Genomic DNA, 18634 nt, shown 5'->3' with positions numbered 1-18634 from the left:
CATCACTGTCTGTTAACAGACTCATCCCACAGATGAACCATCCAGCACGAGACAGGATGTCAAAACAGCAATCCTAACATCTTGTAAGACCCCCAACTTACAAAGAAATTAGTCAAGTAGGTGTAATGAACTCTTAGTGAGGCAGGAATGAGAAGGAGCACATTTTAGAATTTCAAAAGGAGGGTTTTCTAGTTGATCCCTAATAAAATCTGAGCAGACTTTTCTGATTAAGCGTCCAGCTAAATTTGCTCTTATGCAAGGCAAATGTTCTCAAGAAGCTCATCCTTGAAGATAGTTAATTGAGAAATATTAATGACTCACATGAAAGAACATTAACCCATAACATTTACATAAATATGCATATCAGGTGAAAGTAAATGCATTACAAACGTAAGTGCAATTTAGTAAAAGGAGAGGAGGAGGCTGGGGAACAGCAGGATCAATGGAGCAGAGAAACCATGGTGAGTTCCAGGGGGTAGATGAAAGCTGCCAGAAAGTTCCAGTCATGGTCACACATTCAGGGTAACATCACTGGGCTCAGTGAGGGAATGTAAGGTGACAGCACACTATGGGGCTTCTTATACTAATTGTTGCAAACCTCTCAACAGTGTGCACGGACACAAATATTTTAGAAATATGGGAAAACACATCAGTAGATGTGTGCACAGTAGATACTGTGCTTTTTTATTTTGATTCATGAAAAGCATTCCCGTCAGTGTAGCATATACCACGGTGTGCAACTGGCAAATGCCAGAGTCCTAAAATTATTCTGTCAACTGCAAGGGAAGAAAAAGATGAAGGAGAGACCTACAGATTAAAAAAAATTTAGAAGGAGGGCACCTGGTGGGCTTGTGACTCTTGACCTTGGGGTTGCAAGTTTGAGCCCCACACTAGGAGTAGAGATTACTTAAAAAAAAAAAAAAAGCTTAAAAAAACCTTAAAAGATAATCAAACAAATGCAATGTGAGCACCTTATTTGGAACTGGGTTCAAACAAACTATTAAAAAATTATATGACATTTATCAGACAACTGAGAAATTTGAACACTGGACACTTAATATCAAGGCATTATTGTTAAATTCTTAGGTATGAACATGGTATCCTGTTTTGCTAAAAAAAATTCCCTGGGGCGCCTGAGTGGCTCAGTAGGTTAAATGTCCTACTTTGGCTCAGGTCATGTTCTCACAGTTTGTTAGTTTGAACCCCGTGTTGGGCTCTGTGCTGACAGCTCGGAGCCTGGAGCCTGCTTCGGGTTCTGTGTCTCCCTTTCTCTCTGCTCCTCCCCGCTCATACTCTGCACCTCTCTCCCTCTCTCTCAAAAATAAATAAACATTTAAAAAAAAAAAAACAAAAAAACCTTATCCTCTACAGATGCATGTTGAATTATTTACGGGTGAAATAACGTGATGGGTAGAATTTTCTCCGAAATAATAAGGGAAGGGGAAGAGGATGGGAGGCAGATGAAACAAGGTTGGGCAGGAGTTGAATGCTGAAACTGTATGATGAGTACAAGGGATTTCAATATACTATCCTGTCCATTTTTCTCTATGTTTGAAATCCTCTATAACGAAAGGTTTTTTGAAATTCCATGTTATACTAATAAATCCTATTAGCTGTACTAAATTCTACAGCAAAAGATAAAATGTTAAAAAGAAAACTAGTCTGTTAGTGCCCTAAAATATTGAACTTTTAGTCTATGTGACATTTAAAAAAAAATTTTTTTTTAATGTTTATTTATTTTTGAGAGAGAGAGAGAGAGAGAGAGAGAGAGAGAGAGAGAGAGAGCGCGCATGAGCGGGGGAGGGGCAGAGAGCAAGGGAGACACAGAATCTGAAGCAGACTCCAGGCTCTGAGCTGTCAGCACAGAGCCTGACTCAGGGCTCGAACTCACAAATCGTGAGATCATGACCTGAGCCGAAGCCGGACACTTAACCGACTGAGCCACCCAGGTGCCCCATGTGACATTTTTAAAAAAGCGTTATACATACATGATTAATTACACTTCTTAGAATTGCTTAAGGAAGCGATTAAAAATGAACAAGAAAGGATAGTCAAGACTATATAGTTCATCCTATGAAAAAATCAAATTAAATAATTGTGGCATAATAAAAAATATTTGTCTATTTAAAAAGATACTGTAGGAAAGTACTTAGCAATACGAAAGTTGTTTTCAAGTTGGGGAAAAACATGTTAAAATAGTACATGTAGTAAAAATCACACTTGTAACTTAAAAAAAGCAGGAATGGGAACATGGAAAAGGACATTCAGTCAGGTTAATGGTCATCTTTTAATGAACAGGGTTATGGGTTTTTCTCTAGCTTCTTTTCGTAAACAGTTTAAGAATTCTCCATCACAACCAAGGCTTGTTTTTGTTATTTCAAAAATCACAGACACATTATCGTAAACGGATTAAATGATAAAGAGGTGTATTTGTTTGGTTTTACTCCAGCAGCACTGGCCTTACTAAACACACACACACACACACACACACACACACACACACACACACACACACACACTAAAAATCCCATAGTTGAAACAAGGACTATAATTAAGAGCACTTCAGAAAAAAGTTCCTTGGGCAGGAAACAATCATCTATCTGAAAACGAAGTTCTCTCAGAACAGAAGTACACACTCCTGTCCCACACCTGTCATGAACACCCACTATCAGTGGCTTTGACTCTGGGTCTCTAGCTATAAGAGCAAATAGTTTAACAGCAAACATATTCTATCCAGGTTAAGGTACCATAGACCTGTGAATGCACGGAGACATACCCAGACCCTGTTTTGGGGTCATGGTGAGAAAAGGGCTTGTTAAACAGCTCGTTTCTCGAGAGAGAGACACATGACCTCTTCTTACCCATTCACTCCCTGGGAGAGACAAAGAGCATCTCTCACTGAAATCCTAATGTTTCGGTCGGAAGTGACCAGGTCACTCACTGCTTTTGTTACCCAAGACAGCATCTAAGAATCTCACCTCATAGTCTTTCCTTGGAAGGATCTCATCCTCCTCCTCCTGTGTTTCTCCAAGGATGGTCTAGAAAAACAGATCCATAAAAGCAAGACTCTTTTAACGGTTAAAAGTAAAAAGAGACAGAAGTATTTATGGAAATTTGTCGCTAATTTCCACATCGTCTCGAACTATTATCAAATGGGAACAAGACCTCAAGAAAAAAAACACCACTTTTGGGATAGGGGGTGTTGTGGGTGGCAATCTACGGTCATCCAGCTGAGCTCTTTGTTTCTACTGATGTGTTCTTCAAATAACGATTTCAGGACACCTCAAAGATGTCCATTGCCAGCTAAAGGGGGGAAAAATCAGGTTCCATCTGACAATGTGGTGAATCTGAAAACAGAAGAGACCTGTCAACTCTGGGACACAGCAACTCAAGTCTTCCCAGGGTGCTTTGCAGAGGGAAGCTGGATTATCAATGACCCAGAAAAGGTGAGGGATACGGTGAGAAAGGGCTGGGGAAACTAAGCCAGCTGCATGATAAGCACAAAGTCCAGGGAAGGGGCTCATTCTGAAAACGCTGGTTTCATTCAAAACTCTTTTCACATGGAAATAAAAGAAAACACGGAGGGGATTAACTGGAGCGGGCCTGGATATTCCCTCAGATTCCAGGGAGGGGTTATGAGAAAAGACCCCAGACTTGGGCACGTGAAGCCCGGCGATGCTTCGAGAGCTTAGGATGCAGTCCCCAGACCCCACCCGCTGCCACCTGAGGCCCCAGCGCGGCTCGGCCCCACCCCCCGGCAACGCCTCTCGCCATCCCTTGGCAACCGCCCCCTCCCCAGGCGGGCTCCGCCTGCTCCTTACCAGCTCCTCGGGGGTGCGGGTCTCACGCTCACCGCAGCAGCAGCACCACCTGCAGCAGCAGCACAGGGACCCCCTGCACCCCGCCATCTCCCTCCTTCACTGCCACTCCGGAACCCTCCACCGACCCCCTCCCACCCAGAATCCGCGCCTCACGTGACTGGCCCCGACAGTGTCACGTGGCCCTCTCGAGCTTGGGACCGAGACAGGGAGTGGCTGCAGACGGGTGGGGCGAGGGCCCGCGTCACATGACGGTGGAGGGACCACTTCCAAAGAGACCTCTGGGCGCGGCCATATTGGGGATGGAGCTTCCGGTCTCCCGCACGGATGTTTTCCGCCCTCTCGTCCCGCCTCCCTCTGCACTGCAACCTGACACCTGCGCCGCGCCCCGCCCCCCGCGCGCCCCGCCCGTCCTCCGGCGCTCACCCAGTGGTCACGCAGCTGCGGCGGGTGCGAGGGCTCTGAGTCACCCGCCAAGGGAGGGTGAGTGGAAGCGAGGCGTGGGGTCGCCAGGGAGGGATATCCGGGAAGTGGGGACCACCCACCGAGGGGCGGGGAGCGAGGGAGGCCCGCCCGGCCCGGCCCTCGAGGCGGTGGGCTCCAGCTCTTCGGCGCACGCCCCCCGGGGGACCTCTGTCACTTCCAATGGCTGCGAACCTCAGTGACTTCCAACCCTGAAACGAAGACTCCCTTGCAGTCTCCGACCTGGACGGAGGGACCCCGGGGAAGAGGCGGCCCTGAGACGGGGGGTGGTGACCCAGACCCTCGGGACCGGGTCTGGGTCCGCGTCCCCGCCCCGACCATGACCCAGTGACCCGGTGACTCGATGCGCGGTTTTGGAAGCCACCCGGGTGCCGGTGGCGTTTTTCCGGCTCCAGCCTTTTAAACCTGCCTCCCAGCTGAGCACCTGTGGGCCGCTGGCACTGCCGTCTGCGGTGCCCACTGCGTCGGGCTGCGCACGGGTGTCCACCCCTGGCCCTTCTGGGAGCGATGGGTTTTGCATTCGCGCACTGCGCAGTGCTTGGCACAGATTAAGCGAGTGGCCAGTAAATGGCAGAGGGTTATTTTGAGAAGAGAGTGACGGCGCCTGACCTGTTGGCGCTGAGTGCTGGCTTTTATCATCGTGGGGATGCCATAGGCAGGATATTGGGCTCTCGTCTCAGGGCACTGGGGTGGGGGGCGGGGGTAGGAGAGGAGACAAAACCGTGAAGCCACAATTACAGCCCTGTGTTGGGTGCTATGGGAGTCCAGCTTAAAATGGGTAAGTAGTGCTGGGAGGTAGAAGGTTGAAAGAAGGCACATGCCTGGCACGTTCTAGGAATGCTGCAAGTCTTTATTAAAGAAATGAAAGAGCGGGTAATTCGTGGGTGGTTCTGCTTCCTGCCCCCTCTCCTGGTTTTGTTCCAGCAGACAGTTAATGAGCCACTCTCTTGAGTTCAGGAGGAAGGCCAGCTAGGCCCATCTTGACATTCTTCCCTTCTTCACTCACGTTGGCCATTCCTGCCGAGAACCTCGAGTTTTAGGATCAAAATGGGCATCCCTAGGGAGAAAAATCATCGGTATGAGTGTTTTTACTCTGGTCCTGACTCCTTGACTTTGGACGTGCAAACTTGTGTTATGTGCACTTGTGTGTGTTTCGGGGGAGAGGAGCAGTGGATTTCATCAATTTCTCAGGAGTCTAGAGCCCCCAAATAGTTAAGAACACTGGCTTGGCAGTGGATGATCCCTGAAAGGGATGAACTTGGCCTGGTTGTTCCTCTGATGACCCCAAGTCACCACACATTGGATTTTCGCTAAAAAGTGTGTGTTTGCACATTGCTGTGCAAGAGTAGCGTTCTGTTTTGTTTTTAAGAATTTGTCTTATTTTCCCCACCAAACCGGCCGATGACGCCATGCCCTCTGCTGGCCTGCCTGTGGTTGCCAAGGTCCAGGGCTTCCTATGTGGTTGCCGTGCAGTCACTATAATTACTTTAACTGACTTCAGTGGTGTGTGTAAGGAGGACAGTCTGGAAGGCAGGCACAGACGGGACAGCTTTTCTTCTGAGTTGAACATAAATTCATGCCCTTACTGAATTTGGGTCTGTTTCGTTGTGGAACCTACTCAATGTCAAGTTCTAAGCCATGACGCGTCTTTTTTTGGAGAAGCGTGATCTCAGGAGAAATCTGGCTGCCTTGTCATGCCCGCACCCTTGCATCCTGCAAGCACACAAACCGTTCCAAGTAACAGGAGATATTCCAGGCAGGGCCAGGCTGAGCTCTGCCTTCTTGGGAGAGTGATCCAGTGACCCTGAACGTCTGTTGGTCTCATATCCACCAACCCCTGCAGCCTCCAGTCAACATCCCCTTCCTTCCAGCTTCTGCTGCTAGAGCCCCAGCCCTTTCTCTCTCGCCTAGAAGCCTTGCCCCCGCCCCCTTGCGCAGGGCCCCAGCTCTAGCTCTGGGCTCTTCCCTTGTCACACCTCCCTCCGCCCAGACAAACACACTGGCTGGGGGAAGGTTCCTCCTGTTTCGTCCCCACCCACTCTGGGTCTGAGCTGGCGGAGATGGACCATCCAACACCCAAGGTCCTCCTAGCCAGGCCCCGCTGCCCCTCCCTACGAATGTGGGCTTTGGAGGCCAGCAGCGGGAGGTTCTCAGTGCCACCCTCCATCAGGTAGCTGTCACCGAGGATCCACGGGCTGAAAGAGCGTGTTTCTGTGCCGGGTGGGGGCTGGTTTATTTAGAGCCAGGCAGCTGTGGAGGGCAAAGCTTTGAGTGAAGCAGTGTAGACAGTCATAGCTGTGGTGTGTGCAGCCCTTGGGTGGGGGCACCGTCACCCTTACCCTCACCAGCCTTCTTCCCGCGTGGAAATGCAGCATCTCTCACTTGACCCTGCCACTCTGGGTCCTGGCTGCCTGCCCTCTGACGCTCCTGCCCTCCACCCTGTGCAGCAGGAACCCGGCCATGGTGAACGAACCCAGAGGGGATGGTGGCCCCATGTCCCGCTCGGAGGGCAGCAGCAGTGGCAGCGAGAGCTCCAAGGATAGTTCGAGATGTTCCACGCCGGGGCTGGACCCCGAGCGCCACGACAGACTCAGGGAGAAGATGAGGCGGAGGATGGAATCTGGTGACAAGTGGTTCTCCCTAGAATTCTTCCCTCCTCGGACCGCTCAGGGAGCCGTCAATCTCATCTCGAGGTGCGCTGATGTCCTTAGGAAATAGGGGCCGAATGAGAGGGGTGGGGGAGGGAAACCAGCAGCCTGGGGGCAGGGCCACACTTTGACCCGGCAGAAGAAGGCCACCAGAGGGGGTGGAAAAGAGCGGGGGAGATCATCTGAGCGGCAGCTTCTCGGCTGTCAATAAAAGTCCCTGCAAGCAACTTGGAATTTTTAGAGTCACACACTGCACGCAACGGGTTAAAAATGTTCATTCTCTCAGACCGCATTCTTTGGCGGAACTTGGGGCTGGTGCACAAATACAGTTTAGGAAGTCATAAAGCAGCGGCTTGGAGAACATTTTCCACAAGTTAGGAATTTGACTTAGGCCTCTTGAAATCTAGAAACGCGAAATGAGTTACGTTAGCACGTTATGAATTGCAGTTCCTTTTTTAAGAAAGAAAGTGTCTGCTTTTTACCATTTGTATCTTCCATGTGTCGCTCTCACGGTTTTGAGGTTTAAAGGCACAAGGATGTTTAAATACCCTGTTACAGCTCGTGCACACGTGCACACCTGTGGCTCTTCGGGAACTGTGGCCTTGTTCCATAAGGCCGCTGGCCGCTGCACCGCAGCCGGGAGGCAGCATGAAAGAAACCTGTGTCTGCCGACCCTCTTTTCTCCCTGTTCCTAGAGTGAGCCTCTGTTTGCCACTCTGAGAGTTCCCCAAACCTCTGACCATCGAAGTGTCTTAGCTCACCCGAGATAATGAGCGTGCAAACGCTTTGAAAAGGCTGATGTACTGCTCTCACACGAAAGGGTTTTGCTGTTGCTCATCAGTTATCTCTACAGTCATCATCATCATCGAAGCTCACACTGCCTGAGTGCTCGGTGTATACCAAGCACTTTTCTAAGAGCTGTGGAACTGTCTATGGTAGTACTTCCGTAGTGTTATCACGAAGTAGGTACCGTTCTTCACACGTTTTTGCAGTGAAGAAACTGGGGCTCAGACAGATCAAGTAATTTTCCCGAGATCACACAGCTAATAAGCAGCAAAGCCAGCAGGAGATGAATGGAGGTGGCCCGATTACCACTTGGGTGTGATGGTTCCCTAACCCCTGGGCCCCAAGGGAAGGTGGTGAAGGGTAGTGTGCTCTCAGGAGCCCCTCTTCAGAAAGAAATTCCATACAGGTTTGATCGGATGGGGGCAGGTGGCCCCCTCTTCATAGATGTGACCTGGCACCCGGCTGGGGATCCCGGCTCAGACAAGGAGACCTCCTCCATGGTGATCGCCAGCACTGCCGTGAACTACTGTGGCCTGGAGACCATCCTGCACATGACCTGCTGCTGTCAGAGCCGGGAACAGATCACGGGCTATCTGCACAAGGCCAAGCGGCTGGGCCTGAAGAACATCTTGGCGTTGAGGGGAGGTGTGGAGCCCGCACTCTGCTATCTGGGATCTCACTTCCTCGAAGGCCTCTTCTGTCCCTGGAGCGGTCCTTTACTTTTCTCTGGGTCCCACACTGAGCGCGCTCAGTCCCCTCCCTGCCAGTAGTGTCCATGGGCACTGTGGGTAGTGAGCACTGTGGGTACCACACACATGGAGCCACTTCTTGACCTCCTGACCCCGGCGCAGTTCAGGCAGGAATGCAGCCAGCGCCTGATAACCCTCTGCCCTGGCTGCACACAGCTTCATCGATCGCTGGCTGTACCCAGCCCTGGGCCCAATCAAAGAGTGTGGTTCTGGCATTAATCCCAGGGGTGAGACCGTCGCTGGTGCCTCTAGTACCTGTTGTCCCACCCAAGTGTGAGAAGGAGGAGCCGGACGGGTGGCATTCTGTGGCCTCGTGCCCTCCACAAGAACTCACTTGAGTAGACATTCTTCCAGGAGGCAAGAGGTCCAAGAGGGCGGGAGAGTAAGCAGTAGGGTTGGGTGAGGGTGCCTGAACACAGCCAGATTTGGGTAGGGAAGGGGTCTCCGACGCCCCAGGCTAACTGAGGAGGTGCAGCTGCCCCCTGGTTAGCCCTGCGGGCGCACTGCCCGCAGAGTCGGTGCTCGGTAAGCGTTTGGCAGGATGGCCACGGTCTTCCTGGCCACCATTTGCCAAGTGCCACTCTGGGAGGAAGGGACACGCACCCTGGAGGAAATCAAGGCTCTACCTCTGAGGAGCTGACAACCCAGGTGGGGGGTGGGGAGAAGGAACAAAAAGGCTGTCTGGAGGGTGGGTGACACCCAGTGACTGTGACCTCTGCCACCCCTGCAGACCCCGTGGGTGACCAGTGGGAAGAGGAGGAAGGAGGCTTCAGCTATGCTGCAGACTTGGTGAGGCACATCCGAAGCGAGTTTGGAGACTACTTTGACGTCTGTGTGGCAGGTGAGTGGCTGGGCCTTCCCAGTGCTTGGGGACAGGGGAGGGAAGGAATGACACGCCCAGGGGACACAGAATGCCCACCAGCACTCAGTTCAGGACCCGATATCCCAGGGCGCCGTGGGCCGGAGCCTGTGCCAGGTGAGGGAGGCTCAGGGCTGCATCACACAATGCCCTTGCTCTCATCGTCTTGCCCCACCCTTTGAATTTTTACTCCTCTGCCTTTTTGCACTCTTACCTTGCTTCCTAGCCCTATTCTGCTTCCTTAAACAAAAAGAATATTTATTAAGATGGTGGGGGGGGGGGCGGGGGCAAGGAATCTCAGAACCCCAGTCAGGAAATGGCATCTGACCTCACTAGGCCCCAGCTCAGAAAGCAGTCAGAAACCAAGGCCTCCCTCATTCTGTCTGGAGCCACAGAGTCCCCCCCCACCCCACCCCGACCCCCTCTCTGCCTCCCACCGCACATTTGCTCCATGCTTCCGATAGATCGGATAGGTCTGCTTTTACACACACTGACCAGCTGCCAGCTGCTAAGTGTACATGATCACGTCCAGCCAATAGTCCGGACTGACCGACAGGTCTCAGTATCGGTTGTGAATTCTCAGGAGAGAGCACTGGCTCAGCTCAGCGTCCGTTCTGTGGGCTACAGCCAAGAGGCAAGGTTCACTTGCTGGAAGTGGCCTTCCCTCTTACCCCCGCTTACTGGGATTGGGCCTCAGCTTCTCAAACCAGGGCTTGGGTATGGTGAAGCAGATGTGCCAGGGATACAAGAAGTCCAGGGATTGCTTTGACACATCATTTAGCGTGACAACTTTTCTGAAACTTTTGGGAAAATCATATCATTTTTGTATTAAAACAAACATAGCCACATTCTGGAAGTAGCATGTCAAAGTGACGTGATTTTTAAAAAATAAGCCACGTGGCTTCAAGGTAGCTAGTTGTTGCCTATGGCTTTGGGTTTAGTCCCAGGCCCCCATGTATGTATCCACTTTTCACAGTCAACAGGCGTGTTTAGGTGAGTGTAGGAGGCCCTGATGAGGAGTTAGGCACATGGCGGGCATTGCCACCTGTTCAAGTGTTAGCTGCCCACACTGGCCACCCTTGGGTCAGTTAATTGAGGAACATGCACATGTGCAGTAGGCATTACGTGCATGGAGACTGGCTGAGCTGTGAGCTTGCAGGTGCCGAGGGGTCTGGTGCTTCGCCTGTCATAAAGTGGGCGAGAAGGCTGATCCTAGGGTTGGAAAACAGCAGATTGGGGCTGTGACAGAAAATACAGTAAATGGAGCAAAATCTAAATGTAAGTATGTGCTGTGTTTGCTGATACTGATGATTTATAGCTCTAGTCTCAGCTGCGAAAATCTCCTTGTTTTTGAAATTCCTGCTGGAAGAACAGCTTGTTATTGAAAGTGAAATTGTGGTGCTCAGTCCCTCCCATGTTTCACCCCTTGAAACAAGAGTTTTTATCTTCCTTTTTGACTTGCAGTTTCTTCAGAACAAAACTGCCTTTATCACAGCAAAGCAGGCTTGCTCTCTGCAGCCTGGCTCAGGGTCCTGCCCAGGGCTGAGGCTGAGGAAGCCAGCACTCCCGATAGCTTCATTTTTTTTTTTTTTTTTTTTAAGATTTAACATATATTTTTAAAAATTTTTTAATTTATTTTTGAGAGAGAGAGAGAGAGAGCATGAGCAGGGGAGGGGCAGAGAGGGAGAGAGAGAAAGAATCTCAAGCAGGCTCCAGACTGTCAGTGCAGAGACTGACACCAGGGTCTAGCTCAGGAGCCTTAAGATCACGACCCGAGCCGAAATCAAGAGTCGGACACTTAACCGACCAAGCCACCCAAGCACCCCTCACCAGGACATAATTTAACTTTGGTGATACCTGGGGCTCATCATCAAGAAGACAGAGGAGAAGCAAAAAAAAAAAAAAAATTTGTTTTAATAAAAATATAAGAAGACCAGAGTCAGGAGTATGCATGCAGTTTCTAACCAGATTCTGCTTCCAGAAGCTGTGCACCTACGGGCAGGGCATTCTTCTGTGGACATCTTTTCACTGGACAGTCCCCGATGATATTTGTATTCCTTTCCTCTGGCTTGATCCCTGTTAGAGATCTGGGAGTTCATTATACTGTTTTCATTACTTGGGAGTAGTAAGTTTTCAAACTTCTGTAATAAAAAGTTGCAAATGGGGGCACCTGGGTAGCTCTGTCTGTTGAGCATCCGACTCTTGGTTTTGGCTCAGGTCATGATCCCAGGGGTCGTGGGATTGAGCCCCGTGTCATGCTCTGCGCTGAGCATGCTTGAGGTTCTCTCTGTCTCTGTCTCCCTCTCTCTGTCTGTCTCTGTCTGTCTCTGTCTCCTCCTCTCCCTCTCCCTCTGCCCCTCTCCGCTGTAGCTTCATCAAGGCCTACCGTCATCCTTTGCAGGCAGGGCCGCTCAGGGAAGCATTCAGTTTCCAGAGTTAGGGAGGAGCCTAGGTGACATGTGGTCCCACCTCCCGAATCCCATCCTCAGCCTCCCCGGCAGCCCCAGTGCTTCACCCTCCAGGAGCTTGTTACCTGGTGGGGCTGCTCGCTGGGACCGATCCTGGCTCTGTCATCAGAAGCGACAGACTATGACTGATAAGGAACTTGATGCAGGTGAATCCCTCCTCCCCATATGACAGACCATTGGGCTTTTGGTGGTAGTTACGGAATTCCGTCCATTCTTTCCTTCAGGTGGAACATCTCCACTTTAGTCAAGGCTTCCCTCTGTGTGCATGGTTTCGAACTTTCAGTCTCTTAGATCCCTGAATAATTTTGATGTTCAATTAATTCACTGCCCAGACCCCAGATGCTGCCTGACCCGTGCTGAATGTGGTACTTCCTCTTTTCTGTGGCCACAAAGTGCAGGCCTGGTTTGTCTGGCTAGTTGCAAGGGACGTGAGGCAGGTCAGGGAGCTGTCCCCCACAATTCTTTGGCGGGTGGCCATAGGCTGCCTCTCACCGAGGGTCATGTCCAGAGTGAGAGGCACATCACTGCGAGCCCAGCCACCCACTGTTTCGGCCCGTTCGTGCTGCAGTGTTGCAGGGGATGAGTCCAGAACCCCCGAGGCAGAGAACTCTGGGTTCCCAGCTTTCTGGTCTCTTCATCATTCACCTTGAGCAGGTGGGAGCCAGCCTCTCCCAACTGTCATCCCTATCGGCAGGTTACCCCAAAGGCCACCCCGACGCAGGGAGCTTTGAGGCCGACCTGAAGTACTTGAAGGAGAAGGTATCTGCAGGAGCCGACTTCATCATCACCCAGCTTTTCTTTGAGGCTGACACATTCTTCCACTTTGTTAAGGCTTGCAGCGAGATAGGCATTACCTGCCCCATCCTCCCCGGAATCTTTCCTATCCAGGTGAGGGTCCCAGGAGGGCTGTCCTAGCATAGGCCAGGGCCCTGGGGTGAAATTGAAATGCCAAGTTCCTGGTAAAGTGCTTTGATGCTCATTGGATTTCCCTTCCGACAGATGCTCCAGTCCTTGGAAAATGCCACCCCATTTTGATTACCTCGTCTCCCACCCTCCCAGACAGCAACAGGGGCTGTTGGAGGGGCCTGCTGACAAGTGTCACTAAAGGGGATTATCACTGCCATTATAAATCTTGGTTAAGTCAATGTGTTCCAAACTTGGCTGTCATCAGAATCATCTGAAAAGCTTTTTCAAAATGTAGGTTTCCAAATCCCATGCCTAGAGGTTCTGATTTAATAGATCTGAGGTAGGGCCTGGGAACTTTCACGTTACTTAAGTTTTACAGGCCGTGCTGATGATCAGTGTGGCTTGGGAACCACTGGCCTTGATGCCCACTATGTTATCAGTAAAGACAACTAGGGGCAGAAGGGCTGGCTCAGACCAAGGGCAGGAATGCCGTGGGCAGCCGGTGTGCTCTGTGGAGTGGAAGAAGCAGGACAAGGCGAGGGCACGTGTACAGTCTGGTCTGACCTCCCGGAGTCCCTCTGTGCCACGCGACAGTTGGCCAGGAGGCCTGGCAGGGATGGGGAGGGCAGTAAGTATTTCGGGGAAGAGACGGGCTGGGAGATGGCACCCAGAGTCCCCTGTGTCTCGGGCAGGGCTACCACTCCCTTCGGCAGCTTGTGAAACTGTCCAAGCTGGAGGTACCGCAGCAGATCAAGGACGTGATCGAGCCAATCAAAGACAATGACGCTGCCATCCGCAACTATGGCATCGAGCAGGCTGTGAGCCTGTGCCAGGAGCTTCTGACCAGTGGCTTGGTGCCAGGCCTTCACTTCTACACCCTCAACCGCGAGATGGCCACCACAGAGGTGCTGAAGCGCCTGGGCATGTGGATTGAGGACCCCAGGTGAAGCCGGCGGCCCCGAATTCAGGCCTAGGAGCCACAGAGGAAGGTCGGGTGGGCGGAGAAGTCAGTAATCACAGAATGAGCATGCCCTAGTGGTGCTGGCCGCCACAGCCGTCCAGAGGGAGGTCTCCCCTGGCTAGCGGTACACTTAGGGTTCCGCCTCAGGGCGAAGTCCATGCACAGAGTGAGAGCAGAGGTCTCCATCCGGCTCAGTGGTGCGCCCCTCTTTCTTGCGTCCTCTGGCCAGTTGCTCATTCGTTCTGTCTCCATTCTCCCCCAGGCGTCCCCTGCCCTGGGCCGTCAGTGCCCACCCCAAGCGCCGGGAGGAGGACGTGCGTCCCATCTTCTGGGCCTCCAGACCAAAGAGTTACATCTACCGCACCCAGGAGTGGGATGAGTTCCCCAACGGCCGCTGGTGAGCACCTGCTGGGGACCCCGTAGCAAGTGCGAGTGTGTCCTGTTTCTTGGGAGGGAGCTGAAGGGAGTTTGCCTGCTTCTCTGCATGCTTTTTGGGGAGCAGTCAGGGACAGGATTCGCAAGAATGCCCCCGGGTGGGTGGGGGCGCCTGTCCCTCCATCAGGAGCCCCGGGTCAGGAGTGTGCCTTGCCCTCCGGGTGCCTCCCTGGCCAGGGGCAATTCCTCCTCTCCAGCCTTCGGGGAGCTGAAGGACTACTACCTCTTCTACCTGACGAGCAAGTCCCCGAGGGAGGAGCTGCTGAAGATGTGGGGGGAGGAGCTGACCGGGGAAGAAAGCGTCTTTGAAGTCTTTGCCTGCTACCTCTCGGGAGAGCCCAACCAGAATGGCTATAAGGTGAGGGCCGCGGGGGCCCTGTTAGGTCCCCTGCCCTGTCTCCCTGTGGGCCAGGCCTCGGGGCTGGGACTCATGCCGCCCCCCGTTTACCTAAGCCTCACCTCTCTCTGGACACAGCACCTCAGCAAAGGGAAGGGTGAGCTGGGAAGTCCCCGCCTGGGGTGCCTGGTGACCGGCGGAGCCCGCAAGAGGGAGGAAGCCGGGCTGCCGGGCGTGATGCCGCCCCAGCCTGGCCCGCCCTCTCTCCCAGGTGACTTGCCTGCCCTGGAATGACGAGCCCTTGGCGGCCGAGACCAGCCTGATGAAGGAGGAGCTGCTTCGAGTGAACCGGCAGGGCATCCTCACCATCAACTCCCAGCCCAACATCAACGGGAAGCCATCCTCCGACCCCATTGTGGGCTGGGGCCCCAGTGGGGGCTATGTCTTCCAGAAGGTGTGGCAGGGACACATGGGGCTTCCCCACCCCGGCCGGCACCCAGGGGTTCCCCAGAGAGGAGGACAGAGAAGCCTTCCTCTCTGGGGTCTCTTTATTCTGAGAGGTAGAGCGGATAGGAGCTCATGCTCTATGTCAGGCAGACCTGGGCAGGCGGGTCGCGTGACCGCTCTGAGCCTCAACTGCCTCTTCTGCAAAATGGGGATAGATCCCGTCACGTTCTGGGGCGGAAACGTGACAACGCATGGGAAATGCTTAGCACGTGGGAAGAACGCGGGAAGCGTTCACGAAATGGAACTGTTACTGGTCTCCTGAGTTGGCACCTTTCTCTAGAAAGGGGTGCTAGAGGTAAAATTACATTATAAACTAAAGCCCGTGGGCTCTGGAATTTCAGAGACGTGGATTTGAGTACCAGGTCTGCTGCACCTTCGGTGCGGCCAAGTTGCTCAACGTCTCTGAACCTAGTTTCCCCATGTGAGAAATGGGGACAATAGTGCCCCCACTCGACCCCTGACAGGCAGCTGGGGTTCAAGAAGCCCTTGCCATCAGTGTTACCGTGAAGGGAGCGGGGATGCTGGGATGAGTCAGGCCTCTCTCCCACGTCTCAGCTCGTCAGACTGGGCCTCCCGTCCGTTTTCTGAGATGGCTTCTCCGTGGAACCTTCCCTCGTGGCGAGAGGGGGGCGGGTGTGCCTCAGACCTGTCCAGACTGAAACGCCTCACATACCTGCTCCTGTCCCCCTTGCCTGGATTCATGATGCGATCCGCACGGCCACGCTAGTCCCAGTGCCTCAAGTCCAGCCACACGCGTGGGCGTGGGTGCCTCCCTGGGACGGCCCAGAGGGCCAGCGCCCCGTGTCACGGAGCACGTGGTGTGCTTAGCAGCCCACGGAGCAGGGTCGTGCGAGGCCCGGGGTTGATGTGGCGGTGCCCGCCCCTCTCCCGCAGGCCTACTTGGAGTTCTTTACTTCCCGTGAGACGGTGGGGGCGCTTCTGCAGGTGCTGAAGAAGTATGAGCTCCGGGTTAATTACCACATCGTGGATGTGAAGGTAGGCCGGCTTCCGGGGTGTCGACAGCACTCAGCAGGCCCAGACACCCAGGGCTGAAGGCACCACGCTTACTCCTCCACTCGGCGAGCGCCGAGCGCCGAGCCCTGGCCAGGCACGGAGGAAACGGATACATGTACACAGAGCCAGGCCCCTGCCCTCAGCTCAGAGCGCCCCCAGCCTAGTGAGGGGGCCCAGTCAGTGGGTAATTACAAATGCAGCTGCACTTTTAACAATAAAGTTCAGTATGGGATGCTGGGACCCAGGGGAGGGACGTCTGACCTGGGAGGTCAGGGAAGGCTTAGAGGGGTCCCGTGTGGCTGGCTGGACTCTTTGAGGACAAGGGCAAGGACATCGCGGGGAAAGGGCAGGGGGTGTGCGAAGGCATTGTCTGCACAGCCCGTGGCGACGCCGCTGAGTGGGTTCAGAGTCAGGCTAAATATCGACTGTCCGGCTTGGAAGCTGGGTTTTCCCCTAAACACAGGAAGGAGCCTTTCCCAGCAGCAGTCGCTTGGCTCCGTGTTTTGTCGTCAGCAAGTCAGGGCGGACGGTGGCGCGAATGGTAGGGCCAAGGAAGACTAGAGTCAGAGGCCCCTGTGGCAGTCCGGTGGCAAAGACAGGCCCGGCTGGGCAGCCACGAGGGGACGGATTGCAGAGTAAGCCGGCAGGAGCCACCGGATGTGGGGGATGGGACTTGGGGGGAGTGGAGCTTGGAGGCTGGGAGGAGGAAGGAAGCAGCCTGTGGCCTCTCACAGAGTGGCAGAGCTGGGAGGGGCAGGTGGAGGGGATGGAACAGAGCGCACTCCCGGTGGGTTGGGTGAGCTGGGTTCGCAGGCACTGGAAGGTCTGCAGGTGTCTGTGCCCAGGTCTGTTCTGACCTCCTCCCCCACCACCCCCCCACCAGGGTGAAAACATCACCAATGCCCCTGAGCTGCAGCCCAATGCAGTCACTTGGGGCATCTTCCCTGGGCGAGAAATCATCCAGCCTACAGTGGTGGATCCTGTCAGCTTCATGTTCTGGAAGGTAAGGATGCTGGGAGCGGGCCTGCCCTGCCCACCTTGCAAACCTTAGGCTGGCAGTGGCAGTGGCAGCCCAGGGCTGGTGGACTCTGCCTCGACGTGTTGATTTCTGGGCTGGGGGATGGGAGGTGACCCTGGCAGTGAGCCTCGTTTCTGTTCCGGGAAATGTCCTGTTGGGCAGCATGGAGGCCCTTGGGGCGCTGAGCGTGGAGCCCTGACCTGCGGCTCTGTTAACCTTGCCCGTGTCTCTGTGTGTGTGTGTGTGTGTGTGTGTGTGTGTGTGTCCGCACGTGCCCGTGTGTGCAGGATGAAGCCTTTGCCCTGTGGATCGAGCAGTGGGGCAAGCTGTACGAGGAGGAGTCTCCGTCCCGCATGATCATCCAGTACATCCACGACAACTACTTCCTGGTCAACCTGGTGGATAACGAGTTTCCGCTGGACAACTGCCTGTGGCAAGTGGTAGAAGACACGTTTGAGCTTCTCAAGAGACCCGGGCCAGAGCAGGAGACAGAGACCCTGTGATCCCGTGCCCTGATGTTCTTGGCCTGAGGCCACTCGTGTCCTGCCTTCCTCCTCCCCAGTCCTGGTTTTCCTGGGGACCCCTCTTCTCCTTCATCTCTGGCCTCCACTCCTCACACGGTGATGGCAGCTAGACTTGGTGTGAGGCTTGCCGGCTCCGGCTGGACCTGAGTCCGCCCCACGTCGGAACGGGGCGTTTGTGGCTCAGCCTAGTGCTCTTTGGTGAGAAGCACCCCCCTCCTGCAGAGGACCGTGGGGGGGTGGAACAGCATCTTCTCTGAGAAGGAGAGAGGATGGTTGTTGCCGACGGAGGCCTCGAACCAGGGCAGCCCCTGGGAGCCGGCCTGGGGCTGCCAGTGACCTTGCACTTGGGACCCACGGGGATGGCAAAGCGAACCTGGGTAGCGGGCACGGGCAGTGCTGCAGAAGAGACATAGAGCGAGGGCGCTGCACCCTCCTCTCCGAGGTGCTGGCCGCCGGGCACTTAAGTGCTCATGGGCGGGAGGAGCAGACCACTGCCCTGCCCACCTGCCCGTCTGGCCGCGTCCCAGGCCTCCGGACAGGCCTTGGCCTGAAACGTGATAGCGTGGGCATTTCTTGCCAGCGTCTGCCTGCGAGCCAGCCGGGCTTTCACCTTTCCACAAGGCTGCTTTTTGAAAGAGCCATTTCTATGTTCTGGCGGCTCAAGAGGGAAAGTGTCTCTTAAAGGTTGAAGGCATCTATACCCTTCTACTTGGTGGAGCCCTCGGCCTTTCCTCCCCCCAACCCCCGCCATGGAGCGCTACCCTGCCTATTACCGTCAAGGGCAAAGATAAGGCTCCACTGAGCAGGATTTCTTTCTTCCTGGCTTATTTTTTTAGATGGGACCTTTTCCTGCCAGCTGCTCTGCTCCCTCCTCCCCCCCTTCCCCCCCCCCCCCCACTCCCTCGCCATTCCCAAAGCTGTCTGCCTGGCCCTGCTCCCCTGGAGTCAGCCCTCAAGCCCTGCTGCTCAGGGACAGTGACCAGGGGATGCACAGAGGCTGGTCCCTGTCCCCGTCCCTGCCTGCTGGTCTTCGCTGGCTCAGCAAGGGTGGGGGTGGGTGTCCAAAGAGCAGCCTGATGGCAGAAGAGGCAGGCACAGTCGTGGGTTACCTACCCTCTTCC

The 18634-nt window shown here is 54.1% G+C and overlaps 2 protein-coding genes and 1 long non-coding RNA gene across 11 annotated transcripts in view; 1 reads left to right on the top strand and 2 right to left on the bottom strand.

Annotated features, from left to right (window-relative positions):
- The window catches only part of CLCN6 (Cl-/H+ antiporter 6), a 32777-nt gene extending 28633 nt beyond the window's left edge, over positions 1 to 4144 (bottom strand). The window contains exons 1-2 of one of the 2 annotated variants that reach the window (XR_015254474.1): positions 3822 to 4144; positions 2979 to 3038 (exon numbers count right to left, since the gene is read on the bottom strand). Coding sequence is in view for 1 of the 2 variants with exons in the window: in XM_086715687.1 (XP_086571813.1) it covers positions 2979 to 3038; positions 3822 to 3908 (147 nt within the window). In the remaining variant the exon portion in view is untranslated. The remainder of the gene's footprint in view (positions 1 to 2978; positions 3039 to 3821) is intronic. The other variant, XM_086715687.1, reaches the window with a different exon arrangement.
- MTHFR (methylenetetrahydrofolate reductase) lies at positions 4137 to 18321 on the top strand. 8 transcript variants are annotated; one of them, XM_086715693.1, is made up of 12 exons: positions 4137 to 4301; positions 6752 to 6994; positions 8142 to 8380; positions 9215 to 9325; positions 12506 to 12699; positions 13410 to 13660; positions 13941 to 14075; positions 14291 to 14471; positions 14722 to 14904; positions 15852 to 15953; positions 16855 to 16974; positions 17277 to 18321. In XM_086715693.1, the coding sequence occupies exons 2-12, from the start codon at positions 6762 to 6764 to the stop codon at positions 17490 to 17492; spliced, it is 1965 nt and encodes a 654-aa protein (XP_086571819.1). In that variant the 5' UTR covers positions 4137 to 4301; positions 6752 to 6761; the 3' UTR covers positions 17493 to 18321. The 8 variants fall into 8 exon arrangements, with proteins under 8 accessions (XP_086571819.1, XP_086571816.1, XP_086571820.1 ...); XM_086715690.1 differs by having other exon boundaries at positions 6749 to 6994; XM_086715694.1 differs by lacking the exon at positions 4137 to 4301 and adding an exon at positions 4362 to 4780 and having other exon boundaries at positions 6749 to 6994.
- LOC147577779 (uncharacterized) lies at positions 5131 to 6774 on the bottom strand. The gene is made up of 2 exons (XR_015254475.1): positions 6641 to 6774; positions 5131 to 5358 (listed from the first exon to the last, which is right to left on the bottom strand). It is a non-coding gene; the product is annotated as an uncharacterized LOC147577779 (long non-coding RNA).
- Positions 18322 to 18634: the final 313 nt, after the last annotated feature.

The sequence above is a fragment of the Puma concolor genome, chromosome C1 (genome assembly GCF_028749965.1).
Source record: "Puma concolor isolate L17-30 chromosome C1, mPumCon1.1.hap2, whole genome shotgun sequence".
In the NCBI taxonomy this organism is placed as follows: domain Eukaryota; kingdom Metazoa; phylum Chordata; class Mammalia; order Carnivora; family Felidae; genus Puma; species Puma concolor.
This window is presented reverse-complemented; position numbering and strand designations above follow the sequence as displayed.

What these genes read in the sequence shown, in the direction of transcription:
- MTHFR (XM_086715688.1), top strand. Translation starts at nt 6,362, where the DNA reads ATGGACCATCCAACACCCAAGGTCCTCCTAGCCAGGCCCCGCTGCCCC. An exon ending in TCAGTGCCACCCTCCATCAG is followed by an intron (nt 6,472 to 6,748) that starts GTAGCTGTCACC and finishes CACCCTGTGCAG; the next exon opens with CAGGAACCCGGCCATGGTGA. An exon ending in GAGTTCCCCAACGGCCGCTG is followed by an intron (nt 14,076 to 14,290) that starts GTGAGCACCTGC and finishes CTCCCTGGCCAG; the next exon opens with GGGCAATTCCTCCTCTCCAG.